Source organism: Astatotilapia calliptera, chromosome 6, assembly GCF_964374335.1.
Source record: "Astatotilapia calliptera chromosome 6, fAstCal68.1, whole genome shotgun sequence".
Classification (NCBI taxonomy): Eukaryota; Metazoa; Chordata; class Actinopteri; order Cichliformes; family Cichlidae; genus Astatotilapia; species Astatotilapia calliptera.
In genome coordinates, this window is record NC_137427.1 from 5778115 (window position 1) to 5803032 (window position 24918).

A 24918-nucleotide genomic window follows, 5' to 3' on the forward strand; every position below is an offset into this window, starting at 1 on the left:
CCCTTACTCCTCAACACATAATTCTTATAATGTAAATTTAATTTAAATATTACTATGAAATTTTGTACATTTTTAATAAATGATTACTTCAGATAGTTGTTTCATGTATGCCAGTAGTTTATAGTCCTCTCTTATTAACCTTTATTAGTTCCTTTATTAGTGGCCAAAGGAGACGGAGCCAACAGTGTGGACAGCCATGCAGACGAAGGAGCTCTGCAGGACGACCTCATGCTGGCGGTGCAGGCAATGGGGATCTGGAAGGCAACCAGGAGGCCAGTGACGAAGACAGAGCACAAAAGGTAAAAGACTAAATGAACAACTAATTAGGAACTAGAAATATAAAAGATTAAATTAGGAAGCAAAGCTCAAGACAAAGAAACCAGGAACTACACAATAACAAAAAATGACCGTCCAAAAGTCCAAAAACACAAAAACAGGCAGCCAAAAACACCTTAGACCATGGCAATTTTTTTAATTACTCAAATGAAACACACGCATTGTCTTTGCTGATGCTTTATTGCTAGATTTTTGAACGACTATGGAAAAGAAGCATAGAGAGTGGCTTACATTGCCCACAAGCATGGCTGAAATATTTTTGCATATAAAAGTCAAAGACAGAATGCCATGAAGTACAAGCACATAGATATTCAGCAGATGGTCAAATCCTTATTCTCTTATTGACTCATCTCTCATCAGTGACATTTAGCATTGAACTCACTCATTTACTGACTCCTCATACTTATTCCCAATCTTTCCAAGAAGAACCCCATTTCTGGTGTGGAAAACCTCAGCCAAAGACGGACTCATGGCCGAGGGGATATACTCCTGACACTGGTTCCCACTAAGACTTGGTGCACACTCTACGATGTAGGAAAAGAAGAAGGTCCCATGATTCAGCATGCAGCTGTCGCTCACCTTCCCTGCTCGCAGATCAAATGAACACTCGCCTAACAGATCACTGTTCCAGTAAGTGTCCTCATCATACACAGCAAATTTAAGTTTGTTTTTCATGTTGATGGTGATGGTTCCAAACTCAAATGTTTCTCTCCATCTAGGGTTGTCATCATTACTTATAATATCAGTGCGCTTTTTCTGATCACCATATGTCACCTCCACTGAACCATCTGTTTGACTCCAGTCATCACCATACAGACCCTTTGCATAAAGTTTGAACACCTTTAAGGTTGCCAGACCTTTCCCAGCAGGACAGCAGTTTGACTTGATGTTCTGGTTACTGTTGCAGACACAAGCACAAGGATCTCTTGCGTTTGATCGGTGCCCAATCTTACAGGTTTCTGAACATTTCTTCAGCACTGCATTTTTCTTAATGTACTGCTCCACTTGTTGCTTCAGTCCCGCCCTGGCAGGATGATTTAATGGCAGTATGGTGTGTAGGGGTTTTAAGTTGTATTGGACCACATCAGGGATACTTTTAAGAGAAATGAGCCAGTTTTTATAGGCCGAGGGGTCAGATTGGCCTGCAAAGAGGATATCACCTCCATCAATATCTCCACCAATGGCTTCTGTGTGCCGCTCATTAAATGAACTGCTGAAACTTTGATTAGACCCCAACTTGTTTTTCTTTCTCTGACAGTGTTCATACTCTGCTTTAATACGGGCAGAATTTGCAAAAGTAGCTGAAGCTTCAACTGACAAACAGTCACTAACATCAGTATCTGTTAGTCCATTCATTGTAGCCATGCAGGTCTTGACAGCAGTGGTTGCTTTAATTTCACCTCCAAGAGACACTTGTGTGATGTAATGTGTTCCATAAGTGTCAATCAGATTGTGATATAATGGCGCAGTTTTAGAGGAATAAGGGGGAATGGAGTCAACTGCTGGCTTGAATTCCTGACTCAAAGGAGGACTTGTTGCCAGTCTGTAGCTGTGGAACAGAAAAGCATATAAATGCATTAATGTCTGAACCATTTTATTTGAATCACTTTAGATTTTTCTTTCTATTAATTCAAAACAGAATCACAATACTAAGGAAACTGCCTCAAACTGTTGAGAAACAGGTGTGTCAAACATATGACCCACAAGTGAATCTGATCCAGTGTTTTGCACCAGGAAGCTTTTTTTTTTTTTTTAAAAATCATTATGAAATGATTGCATCTTTACTCAGTCTTAACTAGAGGTACATCATCAGTTTTACATCGTCTTACTGAAAAATGCATTTTAACCATGGCCAGCAATACTGAGGAACAATAATTAAGCTACAGACAGAAACAGGAAAAACTCAGACTTAATGATCTGATTAGTAAAAGTATGATACAATGAATATAAAAATTTTCAGTATATCATTTCTTTACATTTGACAATGTTTTTAATAGTTTTTTATGCGATGGTTTGGCTGCTCCACGCCACATAAAGTGCAATTGGGTTATACATGGCATATACAGTACTGGGAAGGTCACCTTTAAAATGTATTCCACAGAATACATGCCCCAAAGTATATTTTGTAACATATTCCTTTACCTTACTCAATCAGAGTAACATATTCTGAATACTTTGGATTACTTAATATATTATCATGCTTTTTACAACTACATGAATGTACTATTGCTGTGTGATTTATTACTATTACTGCAGGTTACTCGCCATATCAATACCAACTAGATTTTTAAATCTTAATATAAATGAGTAACAGTAGGGGGGACATTAGGTAAGGCTGCACTTTTTGCAGCTCGTATAGAAAACTATTCCGCGCGTATATAAAACCTATATAAAACAGGTCCACGACTCCGAACCGTAGTAAAGGGACCTCTGACTAATACGTCGGGTTCTGTGTCGGCTCGTAACCGAAAACTAGCTTTACTTTCTTGTCTGGGTCAACTTTGCTAGCGAGAGACAGAGAGAGGCGTTGAAAGGCTGCTTCAACGGAACTTATTGTTTCGGAGGAAAAGACGAACACAGTGTACAGTCGAGTCTTAATAGCTTACTTACAACTGCGCTCGTCGGGCACTCTTTTTGGCTGCAGTGGTTATTATTATATTTACATGCTTCCATCTCCCGTTTCTGGTTTGTCACAGCTCGTACTTTTTGACTCTCCTTTTTCCTCTCTCCCTCGCGCTCACAGACACATAACGGGAATGGCAGTCCATTCTCCCTGCAGCGCGGACTACACTGCCCATAAGGCTACATTCTTTAGGGCTATGCCTGTAACACTCTGCCTATTGCCTTCATATTAAATACTTTTTTGAATAATGATTTTTAAAAATATGTCTTCACGACATTATGCGGGCTGCAAGTAGGGGTGACATGGGGCGCGGGGTTGAGACACAAGATTTTCAAGATTCAAGATTCTTTATTTGTCACGTGCATGGTTATACAGGTATAACACGCAGGGAAATGTGATGTGATACGCTCCTCGACCGTGCAAAGAAAAAAAGAGAGAGGGACAGACAGAACTTTATATACAGTGAATGAGTATATACAAAGATGACATTATGTGCAGCAAATGGGTGAGTTATGCAAATTATATAAATAGAAATAAAATAAAATAAAACAATGTGGAAATTTACAGCTTGTGTACATTGCGTGGGAAGGGCGTTAAAGTGTCTTGTGCTTTAGCGAGGCCAGAAGGGTCAGGATGATATGAGAATGTGGTGATGAGTCCTGTCTCAGTCACTTAAAGATGATGGGGGGGGGGGGCCTGATTCAACACACAAGCAATAGAGCCTCTTAATGCGTGTTTTGTTTGGGTTTCCACCAGCGTGGAATTACCAAAAATAGGGAACAGTCTAACACATGAAACAGGAAAAGACCACCGTGTACTCCATTTAATTCAACAAAGTAACTGTATTCTGAATACCACCTTTTAAACGGTAACTGGAACGGAATACAGTTACTCATATTTTGTATTTTAAATATGTAACGGCGGTACATGTATTCCGTTACTCCCCATCACTGGGCATATAATTACGAATTGTTTGACACCACTGCTGTAAAATAAAATAAAATAAAAAGTCTCAGTAAATTTTAAAAAAAGAAGACAAATATCCCCTGACATACTCACCTGTAGAATTTACAGTTGATCGAATGGTGTAAGAAGGTGTAGCGGTCTTGTTTTGACTTTTTCATAGCAAAGGTGGAATCTCTTGAGTGAGAACCTCCAAAGCCAACCCCAACTGTTACTGAAGGATCTACCGGGATGTCAAGGCCAATTTTCCAGTTGTTGGATACAGATGATGTCGAGTCATTGACAAGAGTTTCAACAGAATCATAGACCACACTGGAGACCTTCAAACTGCACTTGGGCAGGGTTCTCCAGTCCACCACAGCAACAGGGACCTTCTGTTTCTCGCCATTCATGTAACGGTTACAGTACATCCTACAGCTACCATTTCCAATCTTCCATGTTTCAGTGTCGATCACATAGGCACCTTTTCTCTCCATCGTCACAATGTCAAAGCCTTCACCACCCAAGTTGTAACCAGGGACAAAGTGAGCCTTTTCACACTCCTGTGGTGTACCAATGAAGCTCACACTGGAAGGAAGGCACAGGGGACTCCATGCCCAACACAGGAGCAGGACGTGCCACAGCTTTGCCATCTGAATGGAATCATTTAACAATGAGAGGAGAATAAATGACTTTTTTTATATGTATAAGTTTGAATATTTCATTTTTTCTAATACAGAAAAGTAGTTTTCACACATGAACAGCAGTGAGACCAGAAATGAACCAGAAACGTACAACAAATGCTCAAGTCAAGAAATTTCTTTAAACAAGAAATAATTCTGTCGTCTTACCCTGACAGTTGACAGCCAGCTCAGATCAATAGCTTCTGTCATCTGAAGTATGCTAAAGTACTGATGTAGAAGTGGAGACTTCATTGTGCTCTTTTCACAGATTTTATTTTTAACTGCTCTCACACCCACAGAAACAATGTGCACTAGTTTTGTTTCCCCTCACACCTCAAGCACATGGGGCAACTGTAGCTTGTGATAACCTCTTGATGCATTACAGAAACCTAATAAACAGTAACACATTATTTTTTGAATAATTACATGAAACACACATGTTGTCTTTGCTGATTCTTTATTGCTAGATTTTTGAACTAAGTGCATTACAGTTTTGAGTTCTCACAAGCATGTTTGAGTTCAAAAAATATTTTTGCACACAGAAACACAGAATGCCATGAAATACAAGCACATAGATATTCAGCAGATGGTCAAATCCTTATTCTCTTATTGACTCATCTCTCATCAGTGACATTTAGCATTGAACTCACACATTTACTGACTCCTCATACTTATTCCCAATCTTTCCAAGAAGAACCCCATTTCTGGTGTGGAAAACCTCAGCCAAAGACGGACTCATGGCCGAGGGGATATACTCCTGACACTGGTTCCCACTAAGACTTGGTGCACACTCTACGGTGTAGGAAAAGAAGAAGGTCCCATGATTCAGCATGCAGCTGTCGCTCACCTTCCCTGCTCGCAGATCAAATGAACACTCGCCTAACAGATCACTGTTCCAGTAAGTGTCCTCATCATACACAGCAAATTTAAGTTTGTTTTTCATGTTGATGGTGATGGTTCCAAACTCAAATGTTTCTCTCCATCTAGGGTTGTCATCATTACTTATAATATCAGTGCGCTTTTTCTGATCACCATATGTCACCTCCACTGAACCATCTGTCTGAGTCCACTTGTCACCATACAGACCCTTTGCATAAAGTTTGAACACCTTTAAGGTTGCCAGACCTTTCCCAGCAGGACAGCAGTTTGACTTGATGTTCTGGTTACTGTTGCAGACACAAGCACAAGGATCTCTTGCGTTTGATCGGTGCCCAATCTTACAGGTTTCTGAACATTTCTTCAGCACTGCATTTTTCTTAATGTACTGCTCCACTTCTCGCTTCAGTCCCGCCCTGGCAGGATGATTTAATGGCAGTATGGTGTGTAGGGGTTTTAAGTTGTATTGGACCACATCAGGGATACTTTTAAGAGAAATGAGCCAGTTTTTATAGGCCGAGGGGTCAGATTGGCCTGCAAAGAGGATATCACCTCCATCAATATCTCCACCAATGGCTTCTGTGTGCCGCTCATTAAATGAACTGCTGAAACTTTGATTAGACCCCAACTTGTTTTTCTTTCTCTGACAGTGTTCATACTCTGCTTTAATACGGGCAGAATTTGCAAAAGTAGCTGAAGCTTCAACTGACAAACAGTCACTAACATCAGTATCTGTTAGTCCATTCATTGTAGCCATGCAGGTCCTGACAGCAGTGGATGCTTTAATTTCACCTCCAAGAGACACTTGTGTGATGTAATGTGTTCCATAAGTGTCAATCAGATTGTGATATAATGGCGCAGTTTTAGAGGAATAAGGGGGAATGGAGTCAACTGCCGGCTGGAATTCCTGACTCAAAGGAGGACTTGTTGCCAGTCTGTAGCTGTGGAACAGAAAAGCATATAGATAAGTTTAACTTAATTCAAATTGATTCCAACTATCAACATCAGAGAGATGTCAAACATTTGACTCACGGGCCAGATCTGGCCCACCAAAAATCTGGTCCACTGGATGGCTTTTCAAAATGGAAAACTGCTAAGAATAAGCTTTAGACTTTTCACATTATTTTGCACCAGGAAGCACTGTCTTGCAAGTGATGAAAATAATACTTTCAACTGAACAGGAAACTCGTCATCCATTTTAAATCCTGCTGACAAACACATTACTCATGACTATCTACACCAATTAATAATGGTTTAGCCATAGAATGAAAAACTGTAACATTATCAGCTGTTTTGTAACATGGTGAATGCTTTTCACTAGGGCTGGTTATCACTTTCGATTTCTATAACTGATTCGATTCCAATTCAATTCGATTTTGACTCAAACATTCATAAATATTTCATTTCTGACCATTTATCAGTACATATCCATATTTTTATATCTATGTATAAAAACAAAGCTGACACTTGTGAGACCACATCAGTGGTGTAATCATCACAGCAGATACCTTTGTGTCAAAGTAAGTGAAGATAAAACAGAAAAATATGAATGAGTTTTTCCTATCCTGACTTTTTATTGCAGATACGCACCTTAAAAATATTCTCCAGTAGATCAGGTAATGTGCAACATATGAACATTATCTGATGCTGCTGAAGTCAAGCAGAGCAAAGTTACAGAGGTTTTATTCGGTTTTGTCATTATTATTGCAAAAGCTTATATTTCTTCGCTATTGAACAGCAGAAATTCGGCTTTCTTGGCTGAAAGCACTGAATAGACAGTAGACTGGTGCATAACAGAGTAATGCAGAAAACAGAGATTTTTAATGGCAAACTGGTCTTGAAGTACAGAGTGAGAGAAAGCCATGCAGGAAGTGTGATTTTTTTTCCTGGTGCAAGCAAAACAGCAAGAGGGAATTTGTTATGTATAAGCCAAAATATATTGTGTGCTATACAAGCTATCACCAGTAGTGGGCACCACGCCCTGTTATGTGCTGTGAAGTCTGGAAGACTTGGCCGTCTACTGTGCATGTACTGACTGCGTGGCCAAGTGTGGATGGAAAACAAACAATAGCATGGTGAAAGGACTTCCGAGCTGTGGATTCGGTGAGCTGCTTTTTCTACAACGAGTCAGAAACGACAGTGTTGGCTGTAGATGCATCATGGCTGGAATGATTGGGCAGATGGATCCCTTTGATGATGCTGGTAAGCAGTGGGCAACATATATTGAACGTTTTGAGCATTGCATCCTGGCTAATGACATTCAGTCTGAGAAACGAGTGCCAGTGCTGCTGTGTGATGGGTCCCAAAACGTATGGTCTGCTGCGTAACCTGGTAGCTCCAAACAAGCCTGCAGTATGACAATATTGTGGGAGTTTTGCAAAGGTTCCGGTTCCACAAGAGGAATCAGGGGGAACAGGAAACAGTCGCACAGTATGTGGTGGTGTTGAAAAGACTGTCAGAACATTGTGAGTTTGGTGTGTATCTGGAAGATGCTCTACAGGACAGATTTGTTTGTGGATTAAAGTGTGAAACTGTGGAGAAGCATCTTTTGACAGAAAAGGATCTCATGTTCTGCAAAGCAGTTGACTATGCCATGTTGGCAGAGACAGCAACACGTGAATTCAGCAGTTAAGTGGCTCTCTTAAAGTGAACACGGTGCTGTCGCAAAAAGGTGATGGATGCCATCGCTGTGGGAAAATGAATCATACTGATGATGACTGCTGGTACAAGGACCGTGACTGTCACCAGTTGGGGAGGAAAGGCCACACGAAACGCATGCGTAAAGGTAGAGCCAGAAGCAGCCAAGATTGGAACAGGAAAGAGAAAGACGGAAAACCTGAACTGAAAGGTAATGCAGTTAAACACAGAGTTAAGGACAAAAAGAGAAGAATTCATCATGTTGCTGGTGAGGAAAGTGAAAGTGAATGAATCAGATCTGACACTGATAGTGAGTTGGAACTGTATTCATTGTCTCGAAAAGAGAGGGATTCACTTATCTCCCTGATGCCTGTAGTTAACGGGAAGAAAATGAAGATGGAGCTGGATACAGGGGGTGGCGTGTCTTTGCTCCCATGAGAACAGTACAAAAGTATGCTGAGTCAGTTGCTGCTGCAACCCACTGACATCATGCTGAAGACATACACTGGGGAACCGCTGGCACCAGAGTGGTTGAGAATTATTAAACTGAACTTGAAAGACATTCATGCCAGAGAGCAAAGTGGAAATGACAATCTGGGGGCTGTGCTAACAAAACACTCAGCTGTTTTCTCTAAGGAGTTTGGGTCAATGAAAGGAATTAAAGCCAGATTGATTCTTAGGCCTAATAATGTAGCCAAATTCTGTCCACCATGTAACATGCCTTATGCTCTCTGACCTCGAGTGTAGGCTGAACTGAAACGCCTGACTGAACTTGGGGTCTTCACACCAGTGGGGCATAGTGCCTGTCAACAAGAAGGATGGCTCAGTGAGACTGTGTGGGGCTTTCAAGGTCACTCTCAATTCACAGCTCTGTGTGGATAAGTACCTACTTCCACGCATTGAGGACCTGTTTGCTTCTCTGGCAGGGGGTCAGCATTTCAGTAAGCTGGGCTTAGCAAATGCCTATCTACAGATGGAGGTAGAAGAGGAGTCTAAGAAGCTGCAGACTATTTTGACTCAAAAAGGGCTGTTCCGTATCAATCATTTACATTTTGGTGGCATCACCAGTGTTGTTTCATATTGGAAAAGATTGGGCCAGTGTCATACAAAGTGAATGTGGGAGCACAAGGAGTGTGGAAACGTCATGTGGATCAGATGCTGACATGTCCTGAGCCAGTATCTCAGCAGGTTGCACTGGATCCTCTGACAGGCACTCTTCACCCTCCTGCCCTCTGCGAGGTGCAACAGGAGTCACCGGACTAAGACCACCAGGTACCAGTACAGCTTCTTCCCTACAGCTGTCAGACTCCTGAACTCTGCCTCCTGACATCTGACCCACATTAAACTCATGGACTGAACAATACACACACCCACAACCACCCATTACTGAACACACAATGGACAAAAACAAACAAATGGCCAACTGTACCATCATACACACAATAATAACATGGACTGAACCACCACTCACAAACACTAGCACTTTATATAACCTCTGTGGAAATTAGCCACATATCTCACTGATCTAAACTGCACTACTGTAAATTCTGTACAGACAATCATTCTGTACAATAATAATTATAGTTCTACAACTGTTTATAACTTGTATAGTTCATATTTCTGTATAGTTTCATATTTTTGTATAGTTTTCATATTTATACCCTGTTCATAGCCTGTACATAGCTTGTACACTCACTACTGCCTGTACATACTTGCAGTTATAGCATATTCATAACTTACCTTCATACCGTGTACATTGTAACATACCATAATAGACCCATATTTTGTACCCTCATACCTATAATAGATCCATTTTTTATTGCTAATATATATTTTGTAATATATCTATATTATTGCTAAAGCACTTTCTCGATAGATGCAAACTGCATTTTGTTGCCTTGTACTTGTGACATGTGCAATGACAATAAATTTTCTATTCTATTCTATTCTAAATGTCACCAGCCCAGAGTGATAGTGACACCTTGCTCCACCCTGGTACATCTCATCAGGAAAAGACTGTTGAACAAGTTCTGCGGACCACAATACCTCCAGAAACACACCAGTCTATTGAAACACTGAGTGTATACAGGTTACAGAAATTGTTAGACATTATCTAGTGAGGGTCACTAAGCCACCCACTTGTTACCGTGTTGTAAAAAAAAGAAAGAAAGAAAGAAAAGAAAAGAAGAAAAAAGAAAAGAAAAAAGTACCATTTAGGTTAAGTGAAATATTTCTGCGGGCAGTGCTGCGGTCGCTTACCTTAGTGGGGAGAAGATGTTATGTATGAAATATACAGTGTGCTATACAAGCTATCGCCCCTGTTATGTGTGTGTAACTTTCTGAAGTCTAAGGAGCTTGGAAAGAAAAACACCGCACTTCTTTAAGTTGCTTGAAGATGTTTCACCTGTTTTAGCTATTTGGCAGTTGTTAAACCAGTTTTGTGAGCTTTAACCTGAGATTCTGGCGTTTCTGGCAAAATACATTAATATTTAAAAGTCGATTCGGGGTTTAATAAATCGATATCGCATTATTCAAACTAAAATCAATTTGAAGGGTGAAAATCAATTTTTAAAAATTACCCTTACTTTTCACATCATACAATAAAAACATGTAAAAAAAATAATAAATATATATATATATATATATATATATATATATATATATATATATATATATATATATATATATATATATATATATATATATAATGATTTGATTATTCCAGAACACTCCCTGACCCTGTGTGTGTGTGTGTGTGTGTGTGTGTGTGTGTGGGGGGGGGGGGGGGGGGGGATGTTTGACACCACTGCAGTAATTGTAATAAATACTTCAGTAACATTTTAAATCACTCTTGATGCTAAACTAAAGAAGAAATACATTAAAAAATAAATAAATAAAAATTACTCAAATAAGAAAAATATCCACTGACATACTCACCCATAGTAATGACAGTTGATCGAATGGTGTAAGAAGGTGTAGCGGTCTTGTTTTGACTTTTTCATAGCAAAGGTGGAATCTCTTGAGTGAGAACCTCCAAAGCCAACCCCAACTGTTACTGAAGGATCTACCGGGATGTCAAGGCCAATTTTCCAGTTGTTGGATACAGATGATGTCGAGTCATTGACAAGAGTTTCAACAGAATCATAGACCACACTGGAGACCTTCAAACTGCACTTGGGCAGGGTTCTCCAGTCCACCACAGCAACAGGGACCTTCTGTTTCTCGCCATTCATGTAACGGTTACAGTACATCCTACAGCTACCATTTCCAATCTTCCATGTTTCAGTGTCGATCACATAGGCACCTTTTCTCTCCATCGTCACAATGTCAAAGCCTTCACCACCCAAGTTGTAACCAGGGACAAAGTGAGCCTTTTCACACTCCTGTGGTGTACCAATGAAGCTCACACTGGATGGAAGGCACAGGGGACTCCATGCCCAACACAGGAGCAGGACGTGCCACAGCTTTGCCATCTGAATGGAATCATTTAACAATGAGAGGAGATTAAATTACATGAACAAAGGGGAAGTTAAACAGTGCAAAATTCCATTCCAGCTTTCTTAGGGCAAGAGGCAGGGTACACCCTGGACAGGTCGCCAGTCTGTCACAGGGCTAACACACAGACACAGACAACCATTCACACTCATATTCAAACCCATAAGTAATTTAGAGCTACCAATTAACTTATCCCCACTAACTGCATGTCTTTGGACTGTAGGAGGAAGCCGGAGTACCCAGAAAGAACCCAAGCAAACACAGGGAGAACATGCAAACACCACACAGACCCTGGACTGATGGACCTTCTTGCTATGAGGCAACAGTGCTAACCGCCATGCTGCCCCCCAGTGTAAACTTAAACACCAAAAATATCCACTATACCTCACCCAAAGATCCTATCTTTTCTGACTACATTTGATTTTGCTCATGTGAAGTATGTGCAGGTAACATTTGAATTCATAGCTAGCGAGCTGTCAACATATATCCTGCTTCTTCCTCACTCTATCCAGGCAGCTTTGTCTACTTTGATATTCTAATGTACATGAATCCTCAAGAGTGAAGAAGCAGTCACCATGTCAGCCTGGCGACAGTGCTGAAGAGAAGCCTGGGGTTGTTCTTATTTTCTTTAATCAGTGATGAATGGCAAGGTGTAGCTTTACAGGGGGTTTTATTTTATAAAGCAAGAAACTCTTTTTCCAGCATAAATAACATAAGATAAGATAAGATAACCTTTATTAGACCCAAATTTGTTGTAGACCTTCTAAATTACTCAGACACCATCTCCTCTCCAGCTAATGGGTTATCTGCTTTAAGATGTGAGTACAAGAGTTACACCAGCAAGCCAAGTACTTCTGATTCAAGGCTTTCAAATTCTGAGGAGCTAAATATGATGTAAATTATAAGTAAATAAATATGATGATCAACTAGTAAATAATTTACTAACAGGGACTGTGAGGGAGATTATATCTCTCGGCCGGCCTCAGAACACTTTGGTGTCCCCCAGATAAGCCACATTTCTAGAAATAATAGTTGCTCCCTCCAAGTGGGATGGATGCTGTGTCTAATAACAAAACATAAAAAGTTTTGCAGTTATCTATAAAGCCCGTGTCATTTTTTGGACACCACTCAGGCAGCCAGCAATATAAATAGAATATTTGGCTAAACATGTTACTCCTTGTAAACAACTAAGAACATATAATATTTCACGATAACAAAATAAACTGTACGGAGTTGAATTTAAAAAAAACTCTTGTTTTGCATAGTTTTGTTACATTAACCATCTTATCTAGTTTCTACTGGTCATGCAGTGACTTCGTGCAGCTCCACTGGAGCATGACCAATGTTTTCAGAGCCACTACACTAAAGTATTAACCAAACGGCAAAAAGAAAATCATACGGAACAAAGGACTTGGTGGTCTTACCTTGACAACTGACTGAAAGCTTTGGTCAGTACCTTCTATTATCTTACCTAGAGGGTAGTAAAGATGAAAGAGTGAAGTTTAGATTGCACCACGCTCCTTTATACCTCAGAAATTTAAAACCCACAATCCCACAAAGACGTGTTTTACCTGGTTCACACCAATATCACACATGGGGGAACTGTTTTGTTGTGGCTTGTTAATATGTTCCAGTAAGTGAAGACAGTCATATGAGAAAGAAAATGTTCTCAGGAGTAACAAAATCCTGTGGAAAAGAATATGTACACCCCTTGTAAAACCACTTTGAGCAGCAAATTCTTTCAGTAATCGTTTCGTATATGGCTTTAATGGTCCTTAACACCATTGTGGAGGAGTTGTGGCTCATGCATATTTATATAATTATTAGCTATGGTTAGGTATGAAGTCTGCAACAACAGTAGGGCACAATCAAAACTGAAGTTCTTTGTTAGTCTCAGAAAAAAACGTTTTGTGAGTCTTGGGGAAACAGTGATTAGCAGAAAAGCTTTTAGCCAACATATGAGAATTGCTCATCAAAGTACCTCAAACTCAGCACTGCACATTCTTAGCAATCCACAAACAGTTATCCATATAGGCAAAGAACAAGAAAGATTGACAGGAAATAGAGACATGATACCCTTTTACAAACATAGAATATCAGACTTTGAAACATCTAAGTTTCATCTTTTAAAAATAATTGTTAATCCGAGCCTCACGTAAGTGTAAAGCTCAACCAAGTTTCCTATCTGAAAGTGTCCGCAGGTCCTCCCACCATCACCACTGCAACTTGCTCAGAACTTTGTGGGTCTTTAAAGTAGGTCAGTGCCTCGAGAGGTGACAAGAGGCTTTTAAAATTAGATTAGTCATGACCTAACCGCGTTATAATTGAATGATTATCTATCGAACACTTTTTTACTTCTTCTTCTTCTTTTTAATCTGTGACGTGATACGTGTATTTAAACGTAAACTGGTTTAGAATTTACTACCATTAAAATCTAGACTGAGGTAACCTCAACGGCCAGCAGCCGACTGTCCGTAACGGTCTGAGAATCACATTAACCTGCCGTGAACAGCAATGAAATAACTGACGGATCTCTCCGAATCTCTGTCATAAACATGTCTCTGGTTGCAGCAGGTCATAACACGTCTACCTGCTCTTCTACTATATAACATAACATATAATATTTAGATAATCAAAGATTAGTTTTGCTGGTGTGGCGGAGGTGTAGTCTCTGGCCTGCTGCAGAGGAGGGGTGACGCAGTGAGGTCACAGGGCGGGAAGAACAGGTGTGCAGGAAAGAAGTCGGTGGCAGCCATCCAGTGTGTCTGCGTGCTGAACTGAAAGGCTAAGAAACCGCAGTCCATGTTGTCACAAATAAAAAGGCTGTTGCTCACCTCAACCTGACACCAGTGTGTGCGTGTGTTTCGGGGATCTTGCTGATATTCCCAGATGTGTGTGTTATGTGGTTTGGATAACTTTCCTACCAGATTCCATTCACTCACAATATGGCATATTCTTGTATAGTTATTATTTTTAAATTACTTCTTTACTATACTTTTCTGTTGATGTTACAGTAAGTTCACCTTTCAACTACAAATGAATTAATGTGCAGTGAAAATCGGATATTGTGAGGCCCTCTGCATGAAATAGGTTTAGCCTACACAGATAACAGTCTGGTGCAACTGAGTTGATGGGAAGGACTCATATAGTTAAAGCTGAGCAACAAAGGCCACAGAAGCCCTTTAACACAAAATATACTTAAATGTATAAGTTACATTTTGCACTGAATGTTCTGACTGTATTCTGTGACCATGTAGATAAATTGTGTTTCTAAATGATTTTATGATTGTTATTTACCTTTGTAAAAAGCCATGCAGACTGCTGTTGTACTCTGTATTATTGTTTGGCCCCTTTACAAAGGCTAATTAAAACCTCACAAACACAACTAGTTCACATATGTATGGATTTACTTCATATTTCCAAAATAAGCTTTAAACATTTGACCCACAGGCCAACTGCTGGCTTTTTAAAGTGGACAGTTTCAGAGAAGGAGGGCAACAATTTCTGCTTCTCATTGTTTTGAAACCAGGAAGAATGATCTTGCAAGTCATAAGATCACATCATGAGTGAATCTCATCATCAGCTTTACATCCTTCTTACTGACAAACACATTATCCAAAATGAAACAGGAAGAACTCAAATATATTAATTTTCTTTATAAAGTATCATTTATTAAATGTCAAAGTTTTCAGCAATAGTACTTTTATTAAAATAGTTTTTTGTTGTAATTCAACAGTTTGATCCCACTTAAATTCACACTGGGTTGTATGTGACCCATGAAGTAAAAGTCAAAGTGAACTTTATTGTCATCTCAGCCATGTAAATGTATGCAAAGAGACAAATTATAAAGCTCCAGGTTTACACATAGTGCAAATGGCAGGATACTGTACTCTGACATAGAGAATAAGTAAAAAGATACAAATTCTAAATACAAACTTAAACTGTATGGTTAGTCTGCAGTAAACTCCAACACAGAAAGTATGGAATGATGCTTGTATTGATCAGCCATGTCCTGAGTTTATACCGTACTCTGCAAGACACAAATGAAGTGGACAGTTGTAACTTATATGAGCTGCACAGTTACAAATTTGCAGTACGTGAAAGTGTAATACAGAAGAAGCAGCGCAGTCTGGATATAAAATGCAATGTCTGAAACTTGAATAGACATGAACATGACAGATGCAGTTTACATTCTAACCAGACAGCCCTGCACAGAAGCAGGAGGTGCCGCAGCTTTGCCATCTGTATGGAACCATTTAAGAATGAGAAGATATGAAATGACATGGATAAAAAAACAAAAATAACAAAAGTTAAACATTCTCAACTTTTTCCCAATACATTAAAACAGTTTTCACACATGCACTGCAGCTCTAAACCTTTTCACACATTACTCACTGGAGACGCACATGTGAACAATTGTGCTACTCAAGAATGTTTTAAAAATGACAAAGCATTTTGTAGTATTACACTGACGGTGAACAGCAGGCTCTGATCGATAGAGCAGCATAGATCTATTATTCGGCCTATGCTTTACTAACTGATCTAGAAGTGGAGATTTGAGTCTGCTGTTGTCACAGATTTTGTTTTTAACTACTTTAAAACCCACAAAGGCGTGTGCTAGTTTTACTTCCTTCACACCTAAAACAAACTGGGGCAACTGTTCTTTGTCATGACTTCTTCATGCATTACACCCACTGAACAAATAAATGTAAATATTTTAGCTGCAATAAAAAGCAAAAACATAAGCAAACAGATATCCAGTACATAATCATCTCCCCCTGACTCATTTCCTAACAATGACATTTGGTTTAAAATCACTCATTTACTGACTCCTCATACTTATTCCACATCTTTCCAAGAAGAACCCCATTTCTGGTGTGGAAAACCTCAGCCAAAGACGGACTCATGGCCGAGGGGATATACTCCTGACACTGGTTCCCACTAAGACTTGGTGCACACTCTACGATGTAGGAAAAGAAGAAGGTCCCATGATTCAGCATGCAGCTGTCGCTCACCTTCCCTGCTCGCAGATCAAATGAACACTCGCCTAACAGATCACTGTTCCAGTAAGTGTCCTCATCATACACAGCAAATTTAAGTTTGTTTTTCATGTTGATGGTGATGGTTCCAAACTCAAATGTTTCTCTCCATCTAGGGTTGTCATCATTACTTATAATATCAGTGCGCTTTTTCTGATCACCATATGTCACCTCCACTGAACCATCTGTCTCAGTCCACTTGTCACCATACAGACCCTTTGCATAAAGTTTGAACACCTTTAAGGTTGCCAGACCTTTCCCAGCAGGACAGCAGTTTGACTTGATGTTCTGGTTACTGTTGCAGACACAAGCACAAGGATCTCTTGCGTTTGATCGGTGCCCAATCTTACAGGTTTCTGAACATTTCTTCAGCACTGCATTTTTCTTAATGTACTGCTCCACTTGTTGCTTCAGTCCCGCCCTGGCAGGATGATTTAATGGCAGTATGGTGTGTAGGGGTTTTAAGTTGTATTGGACCACATCAGGGATACTTTTAAGAGAAATGAGCCAGTTTTTATAGGCCGAGGGGTCAGATTGGCCTGCAAAGAGGATATCACCTCCATCAATATCTCCACCAATGACCTCTGTGCGCCGCTCATTAAATGAACTGCTGAAACTTTGATTAGACCCCAACTTGTTTTTCTTTCTCTGACAGTGGTCAATTGTGGCATTAATACTGGCAGAATTTGCAAAAGAAGCTGAAGCTTCAACTGACAAACAGTCACTAACATCAGTATCTGTTAGTCCATTCATTGTAGCCATGCAGGTCCTGACAGCAGTGGTTGCTTTAATTTCACCTCCAAGAGACACTTGTGTGATGTAATGTGTTCCATAAGTGTCAATCAGATTGTGATATAATGGCGCAGTTTTAGAGGAATAAGGGGGAATATCCAAAGCCGACTTAAATTCTTGACTCAAAGGAGGACTTGTTGCCAGTCTGTAGCTGTGGAACAGAAAAGCATATCACAGAAAAGTGAATCACCTTAGATTTTGTTTCCTTTAAGTCAAATCATAATACTTTATTAATCACAGAGGAAATGGCAGCAAACTATTAAGAAACAGTGTTGTCAAACATATGACTCACTGGCCAATCTGATCCAGTGGATGGCTTAGCAAAGTATACAGACTGGGAGCAGGAGGGCATCATTTTTAGCTTTTCACAGTATATTGCACCAGGGAGCATTGTCTTAAAAATCATTATAATAAGTTTGCATATTGAGTTCATGTCAACTAGATGTTCGTCATCCGTTTTACATTATATCTGCCAAATACATTAACCATTGCCAGCCATATTGAGGAACAATAATTAATCCAAACACAGAAACAAGGAAAACTCAAACTTAACAATGTGCTTCAATAACTGTGAACATTTTCTATATATGATAGGGCTTTTTTACACTGACGTTTTTTTCTGTAATGTTTTACATACTTAAAATTAAAATAGGCTATATGTGACACATAATTGAAAATCTGTTTGACGTCACATAAATTCAAATGAAATAAAATTTGTTATTATAAAAAAAAGTGCATTTCTGTCACTAAAAAAATGTATCCATAACACAAAATTTAGAGTTATTTTATCGAAATTTAGAATAAAAGTAGCTCGAAATTTTGACTTACTTTTCTCAAAATTTGGAGTTATTAACTCCAAATTTTGAGCTAGCACTGCCAATCAGTAATCTATGTGAATTACGTCATTTCTTTGTTACCCAGAAGCTGAAGCCCTCAGCTACAAATGCTACAGCTAAGCTACCACTATTACAGTCAGTCCTGAATGCACAAATTGCTGATTATTTTCAGTGTGGCTTCACAAAATATGAAATCCTTGTGTTATTAGCTGAATCACATGGTGTTACTATCAGCAAACATACTCTCGAAAGCGCCGATTTGTTGCGATCCAGTTTTGAGTGCGCATTCCACGTAGATTACTGATTGGCAGAGCTAACTCGAAATTTCGAGTTACATTTCTCAAAATTTCGAGTTTCGGAAACGGGCTTCCATAAATATTCCCTGACATACTCACCCATAGAATTTACAGTTGATCGAATGGTGTAAGAAGGTGTAGCGGTCTTGTTTTGACTTTTTCATGGCAAAGGTGGAATCTCTTGAGTGAGAACCTCCTAAGCCAACCCCAACCTTTGCTGAAGGATCTACCGGGACGTCAAGGCCAATTGTCCAGTTGTTGGATACAGATGATGTCGAGTCACTGACAAGAGTTTCAACAGAATCATAGACCACACTGGAGACCTTCAAACTGCACTTGGGCAGGGTTCTCCAGTCCACCACAGCAACAGGGACCTTCTGTTTCTCGCCATTCATGTAACGGTTACAGTACATCCTACAGTTACCATTTCCAATCTTCCATGTTTCAGTGTCGATCACATAGGCACCTTTTCTCTCCATCGTCACAATGTCAAAGCCTTCACCACCCAAGTTGTAACCAGGGACAAAGTGAGCCTTTTCACACTCCTGTGGTGTACCAATGAAGCTCACACTGGAAGGAAGGCACAGGGGACTCCATGCCCAACACAGGAGCAGGACGTGCCACAGCTTTGCCATCTGAATGGAACAATGAGAAGAGATTAAATGATGATTAAACTTTAAATATAAAAAAATGACCAATATAATAGAGTATTTTTCAAATGTTCACTTCACCCCCAAATAATTTGTCATTTCCCAGTGGAGATGTATGTGAAACCAGAAATCACACAGTTAAACTTTTGTGTCTATGTAGTGGTATGAGTATGAGTGGTCAACCTATATCCTGCCTCAGTACCTACCTCACTCTACCCTGGCAGCTTTTTAAATTAAACCAAACAGTGGTAAAGTTGTGTTTACTGTGATTTTCTATTGTACCTGTGCATACTAAAGTGAAGTACCAGTTCTTATTTAGCACAGTAAAGATACAAAAAGAGACGAAGAGAAATGTTAAAGTAGACCACTGCAAAACAATGTAATATAAAAGGAAAAAAAGACAAAAATTGCTTGCTTTTTTTAATCTGGTGAGAAGTTGAGTACACTTTGAAAACATTTAGACAGACTTTACTGTCCTAAAAAAATTCCAGAAAACAAATGCTGCTAAGATATCTTTAAAAAAAAAATCGAATTTCTCCACATTCATAAAGTGTGGGCATGCAAACAACAATTTATAGATAAAAGGCTATTAAACTTGTTAACCCTGCATGTAATCATTCTTAAAGAAACAAAGGACTTGGTGGTCTTACTTTGACAGTTGACCGCAGGCTTTGGTTAGTACAGTCTATGATCTGATCTAGACTGTTGTACAGATGAAGACGTTGAGTTTTTATACTGAACATATAAAAAGTCAATGTCATATGCGCACCAGTTTTACTTCCTTCACACATATTTAATGTGTGTGGAAACTATTGCTCTTTACACATTATTGAAATAAAACAAAGGTTAAGTACACCCATTGTGAAATCCTCCTTACCAGCAATATCTTGCAGTTATGCAGATATTGCAGCACTCAACAGCATTTCAGTCCCCTGAGTTCTGAACTGGGCCTTGATTCTTTTTTTTTCCAGCCAAACTGTGCTTTGGATTATTGTCCTGCTGCAAGACCAAGTTTCGGTGGATTTAGGTGTCAGACTAACTTTGGTATACAAAAAGGTTCATGGTCGATTCAGTGATTGCAAGAATGAATGCTGAATGCTGTGGATGCAAAACAAGCACAAAACAACACCCAAACAAATTTGCTAGAACATCCACTCCTAGGAAGATTGCGACATTGTGTTAATATACACCTGAATACTGCAGACCAGCCCAAACTGCCAAATCCTCTGCTTCTATACACGTGGCCAGACATGCTGATAATCAGTTAATCAAGTGCACTGGATTATCAGCACCTGGCCGTTACTTACCTTGCATTCCTATGGAAGTAGTAAGGGTGTCGTTTTTGACCGGCCTGCAGAGTCCCATGACAGCTTTGCTTTTGTCAGCAAAATTATATAATAATTTCTTACAAACTATTTTAAGAATATATTATATAAAATTTATTATATAGAATTACAAATTTTAGATAATAAAATCTTACTAAGAAGAAACATTTATTTATTAAATGTGCAACAATAACAAGGCACAATCAAAACGCCACTTCTTCATCTGTACTAGAATCTAGGTCTAGTCAGTTATGGGGCAACAATAATTAGCAGAAAAATTTTTAGCCAAAATATGAGAACTTGAAGAAGGTGATAGCAGTTAGACGAAGACAATACTATGGACCAGACCTCATACCACAGGCTATACCCAGGGGAAGCTACACCAAGTCAATATGGTTTACCGAAGATACATAAACAGGGTGTACCTTTAAGACAAATTGTCTTCGTGATCAACTTGGTCACCCAAGTTTCTGTCTTCGATCTTCAACCTGCTGGCAGGCAGCTCTAAACACCACAACCAGAACACCTTGGATTTTGTTGAGAAGGGAAGTGAAATCATTATGGAGGCAGATGAAATATTGGTCTTGTATGATGTTACATGTCTGTTCACTTGTGTTCCAGTCACTGAAGCAGTGGAGGTAGTTTGTAAGAGATTACAGAAACACGACCACCTTCAGCACCAACCAAGTGTGTTTGCTCTTGGAACTGTGTCCGAATCCCTCCAATGTCACATACAAGGGTCAGTACTACAGGCAGAAACATGGGTGTGCCATGGGTTCCTCGGTTTCACCTATTGTGGCCAACTTGTACATGGAAGAAGTGGAAAAGAGGGCTTTGTTATCCTACCCTGGAACACCATCAAGTCATTGGTTCAGGTATGTGGATGACACCTGGGTAAAAATTCACAGATAACATTAATTCGGTGGACCAACACATCAACTTCACTAGGAAGGATATGAAAAATGACATGTTAGCCTTCTTAGACTCTGAGATTTCTATCAGTAACGGGGGACATGTAAGAGTTTATGTGTACTGTAAACCAACATATTCAGAACAGTATTTAAGGTTTGACTCTCATCATCCACTGGAGCACAAACTGGGTGTCATCAGGACGCTACAACACAGAGCGAACACCCTCCAGTCTATTGTGCAGTCTATTCACACCTATTCCAACGTAACTCCACCCCACTGCACAAAGCAAGTTCCATAAAAACATGGATGAGCATGTTTGGTGTGGAAGAACTTGACGGGCCTACGCAGAATCCTGACCTCAATCTCATAGGACACCTTTGGGATGAAATAGAGTAAGCCAGGTCTTCTTGCCTGAATATAAGAGCTGATGCTGTTATATTAGCAAAGTGTGGGTCAACACCATATTAAACCCTATGGATTAAGATTGGAATGTTACTTAAGGTTATTTGTGTATGACTACAGACAAGTGAATACTACTGGGCACTACCTAACTGTGCTTAATTTAATTCTCCCCAGACTTCAGGCCAAGGTGGGGGAATAGAAATTGTTTTTTGGAGTATATACGACTGTAAGCAGCTTTCTCCCTCATTTTCCTCCAGTGTTTAATTGACCTTATTTGAGCAGGACTGCTCTAACCCAGTGTTATGTGTTGTGATTTACTGTCCACCTAAATACAATAAGGACTTCTTATATGACTTTTTAAAAAGCCTTAGCTTAATCTCACACAGTGGGTGGCTGGGCCTGCACATGCATGTGGGCATACAGTGAACCTTGTCTCATCCTATAGCCTGCTTGTTTTAAACTTGATGATTTTAGATGCAGTGTTTTCAGATCATAAGTCTGTGTTATTTGACATTGTTTTGTCGACAGGTTGTGTTAAGAACCACACTCCTGAATATAACCAGATGTCAGCACGTGAATTGTCCCAGCTAATTTCCATCCTCCACACTGACAGTATGCTGTCTTTTTACTAAATGGTCTGTATTTGTATAGCGCTTTTCTAGTCCCTAAGGACCCCAAAGCGCTTTACACAACCTGTCATCCACACATTCACACACTGGTGATGGCAGCTACATTGTAGCCACAGCCACCCTGGGGCGCACTGACAGAGGCGAGGCTGCCGAACACTGGCGCCACCGGGACCTCTGACCACCACCAGTAAGCAACGGGTGAAGTGTCTTGCCCAAGGACACAACGACCGAGACTGTCCGAGCCGGGGCTCGAACCGGCAACCTTCCGATTACAAGGCGAACTCCCAACTCTTGAGCCACGATCGCCCCACATTTGCTAGTGGCATAAAGAAGCACATCCCTTTGATTAATTCCAAATGAGCATACGGCGGTGTCTCTGGGAGCGCGCAGGAATTTTCAGCTGGGAAGAGCAAGTAACTGCTCATAAAGTCGCTGCTCATAAAAACCAACACTCACGTGTTCTTAAAAATATCTGTAATTCCGGTGTTGTGCCAAAAAGTGATTGTCTGCCAAAAACTGATTTCCGGTATTTGCCAAAAACTGATTGCTCGTATTTAAACTGCTATAAGTAACTTGATGGCCTATAATATGTGAAACATATGTCAAATGCATCCCTCATGGATGACACAAAGTCATATTGAGCCACAAACAACATTCGTGTAACAAGGTAGAAGCCGCAATCAGTTTTTGGCAGTGACTTTTATAGAACCTTTATTTATGCAGTTAAAAAAAATCTCATTAACATTAAAAATGTCTTTTGTAAAAGTAAGACAGCAGAAATGGCAGCAAATATTACAATAGTTCAGTAAAAATATTGTAAGTGGGGGAAAAGGACCGGATTGGTTATAATGTGAGTACAATAACACAGAGTTATAAAGATACTTGAAAAAAACAGATAATCTTTTAATTCTATATATAACCCCTTTGTAAACGCTGTTCACCGAAGTCTATTTACCAACATACGTAAAGATATTACACATAAAAAATACACGGAAACATTGGAAATCACTTTTTGGCAGGCAATCACTTTTTGGCACAACACCGGTATCACGCTTGTAACAATTTTTGCGATTTGAATTTTTCGCTGCATTTGTTTTCGTTTACCTTATTTCTGACTGGCTGCAGGGTGAGGGCGCTGATCGAGAGCCCGCCTGTGTGTGCGTGGATTAACTTTTTAATTAGATCTGCGTAGGGTTTTTAAACTGTAATGTAAAATATTCTGCTGTTTTAATGTATTTTACCGTAGGACTCCACTAAATGAGCAACCTAACAGCATTAAAATGGACTCATTATCTAACGACTGAAGTGACGCGCGTATTTACACGTAAACTCTTTCGTGCGCGTTTTAGTAAATACTTTACACCGGTAAGGTCTAAACAGTAAAGTAAACTGACTGTCCGTGAGGAGCACCGTTCCGGGAATCACGTTACTGACGGACCTCTCCGAGTCTCCAACATAAAACGTCTGCGCATGCACCCTCTCTCGGCAAGCTGTGAAACGTCTACCTACTTCTCTGCTACATTAATTAGGAATTGGGACATTTAAAAGACTAGGGCTCAGATATGCAGCTTAATTCTAGATCAGGCGAAACGACTATACACACAAATGTAGCCTCTTTACATGAGGTAACCCGTGTTCAGTTTCAGCCAGTAGCGCTTTTGCATGACAGCAGAAAGTGAAGGTAGTCAGCTGGACTATTGCGCCAACTTGCCTCTCACTTTTTAAAAAAAGTTTTGGGTTTTTTTTTGTTGTGTGTGTGACCTTGTGTGTGCCAGTCAGCCACATCACACCTTGATTAGTGAGGTTGCCTTGATTGTTACTCCCAGAGATTTATATGATGATTGGACTAGAGAGTCTTATGCATGCTGCTGTACTAAATAAATGTGCAATTTTTGATTGCTGTTGTAGCTGTTGTTTTTCGCAGTTTCCGTAGAAACCATAATACAGGAACAACTTGTTTTTTTAAATATGAGTTTATTCATGCTTATTTTTGTCAGTGATCCAAGAGTCATCTGAGAGATGCTAGCATCAAACCAGGAGCCTGTGTTCTTGTCAGCATCTCTAAACGTTTGTCTTCATCTCGCCCAGGTTGCCCATTTATTATTTTATTATTCCTAGCTACCCTTGTTTTTTTTTTCTTTTTTTAAACCTGTCTTGCTCAGAAGCAAGCAGAATAATGGTCCGAATGCTTTGTTGTGCCAAACATGTTTGCTTTCCCAAGAGGAGCACAGTAGACTCTTCTTGTTGATGTTTTTGCTTCATTCATTTATTTCATTTTATACAGTGGGGCAAAAAAGTATTTAGTCAGCCACCGATTGTGCAAGTTCCCCCACCTAAAATGATGACAGAGGTCAGTAATTTGCACCAGAGGTACACTTCAACTGTGAGAGACAGAATGTGAAAAAAAAATCCATGAATCCACATGGTAGGATTTGTAAAGAATTT

At 39.7% G+C, this 24918-nt stretch overlaps 3 protein-coding genes across 3 annotated transcripts; all 3 read right to left on the minus strand.

Annotated features, from left to right (window-relative positions):
* Positions 1 to 497: 497 nt before the first annotated feature.
* On the minus strand, positions 498 to 4849 carry LOC113023200 (perforin-1-like). Its single transcript, XM_026169224.2, has 3 exons — positions 4753 to 4849; positions 4019 to 4554; positions 498 to 1885 (listed from the first exon to the last, which is right to left on the minus strand). The coding sequence occupies exons 1-3, from the start codon at positions 4834 to 4836 to the stop codon at positions 715 to 717; spliced, it is 1791 nt and encodes a 596-aa protein (XP_026025009.2). The 5' UTR covers positions 4837 to 4849; the 3' UTR covers positions 498 to 714.
* A 190-nt stretch (positions 4850 to 5039) lies between these two features.
* Positions 5040 to 12109, minus strand: LOC113023201 (perforin-1-like). The gene is made up of 2 exons (XM_026169225.2): positions 11035 to 12109; positions 5040 to 6401 (listed from the first exon to the last, which is right to left on the minus strand). Exons 1-2 carry the CDS (start codon positions 11568 to 11570, stop codon positions 5231 to 5233), a joined length of 1707 nt encoding a protein of 568 aa, XP_026025010.2. The 5' UTR covers positions 11571 to 12109; the 3' UTR covers positions 5040 to 5230.
* Positions 12110 to 15092: 2983 nt separating this feature from the next.
* On the minus strand, positions 15093 to 20410 carry LOC113023202 (perforin-1-like). Its single transcript, XM_080302678.1, has 2 exons — positions 18655 to 20410; positions 15093 to 17574 (listed from the first exon to the last, which is right to left on the minus strand). Exons 1-2 carry the CDS (start codon positions 19188 to 19190, stop codon positions 16407 to 16409), a joined length of 1704 nt encoding a protein of 567 aa, XP_080158804.1. The 5' UTR covers positions 19191 to 20410; the 3' UTR covers positions 15093 to 16406.
* Between the last annotated feature and the right edge of the window lie 4508 nt (positions 20411 to 24918).

Bases quoted from the DNA above. Each gene is read 5' to 3' on its own strand.
- LOC113023202 (XM_080302678.1), bottom strand. From the start codon at position 19,190: ATGGCAAAGCTGTGGCACGTCCTGCTCCTGTGTTGGGCATGGAGTCCC. The intron at 17,575-18,654 runs GTGAGTATGTCA...TCTGTTCCACAG, and splicing joins ATCAACTGTAAATTCTATGG to CTACAGACTGGCAACAAGTC.
- LOC113023200 (XM_026169224.2), bottom strand. From the start codon at position 4,836: ATGAAGTCTCCACTTCTACATCAGTACTTTAGCATACTTCAGATGACA. The intron at 4,555-4,752 runs GTAAGACGACAG...GATTCCATTCAG, and splicing joins GCTGGCTGTCAACTGTCAGG to ATGGCAAAGCTGTGGCACGT. The intron at 1,886-4,018 runs GTGAGTATGTCA...TCTGTTCCACAG, and splicing joins ATCAACTGTAAATTCTACAG to CTACAGACTGGCAACAAGTC.
- LOC113023201 (XM_026169225.2), bottom strand. From the start codon at position 11,570: ATGGCAAAGCTGTGGCACGTCCTGCTCCTGTGTTGGGCATGGAGTCCC. The intron at 6,402-11,034 runs GTGAGTATGTCA...TCTGTTCCACAG, and splicing joins ATCAACTGTCATTACTATGG to CTACAGACTGGCAACAAGTC.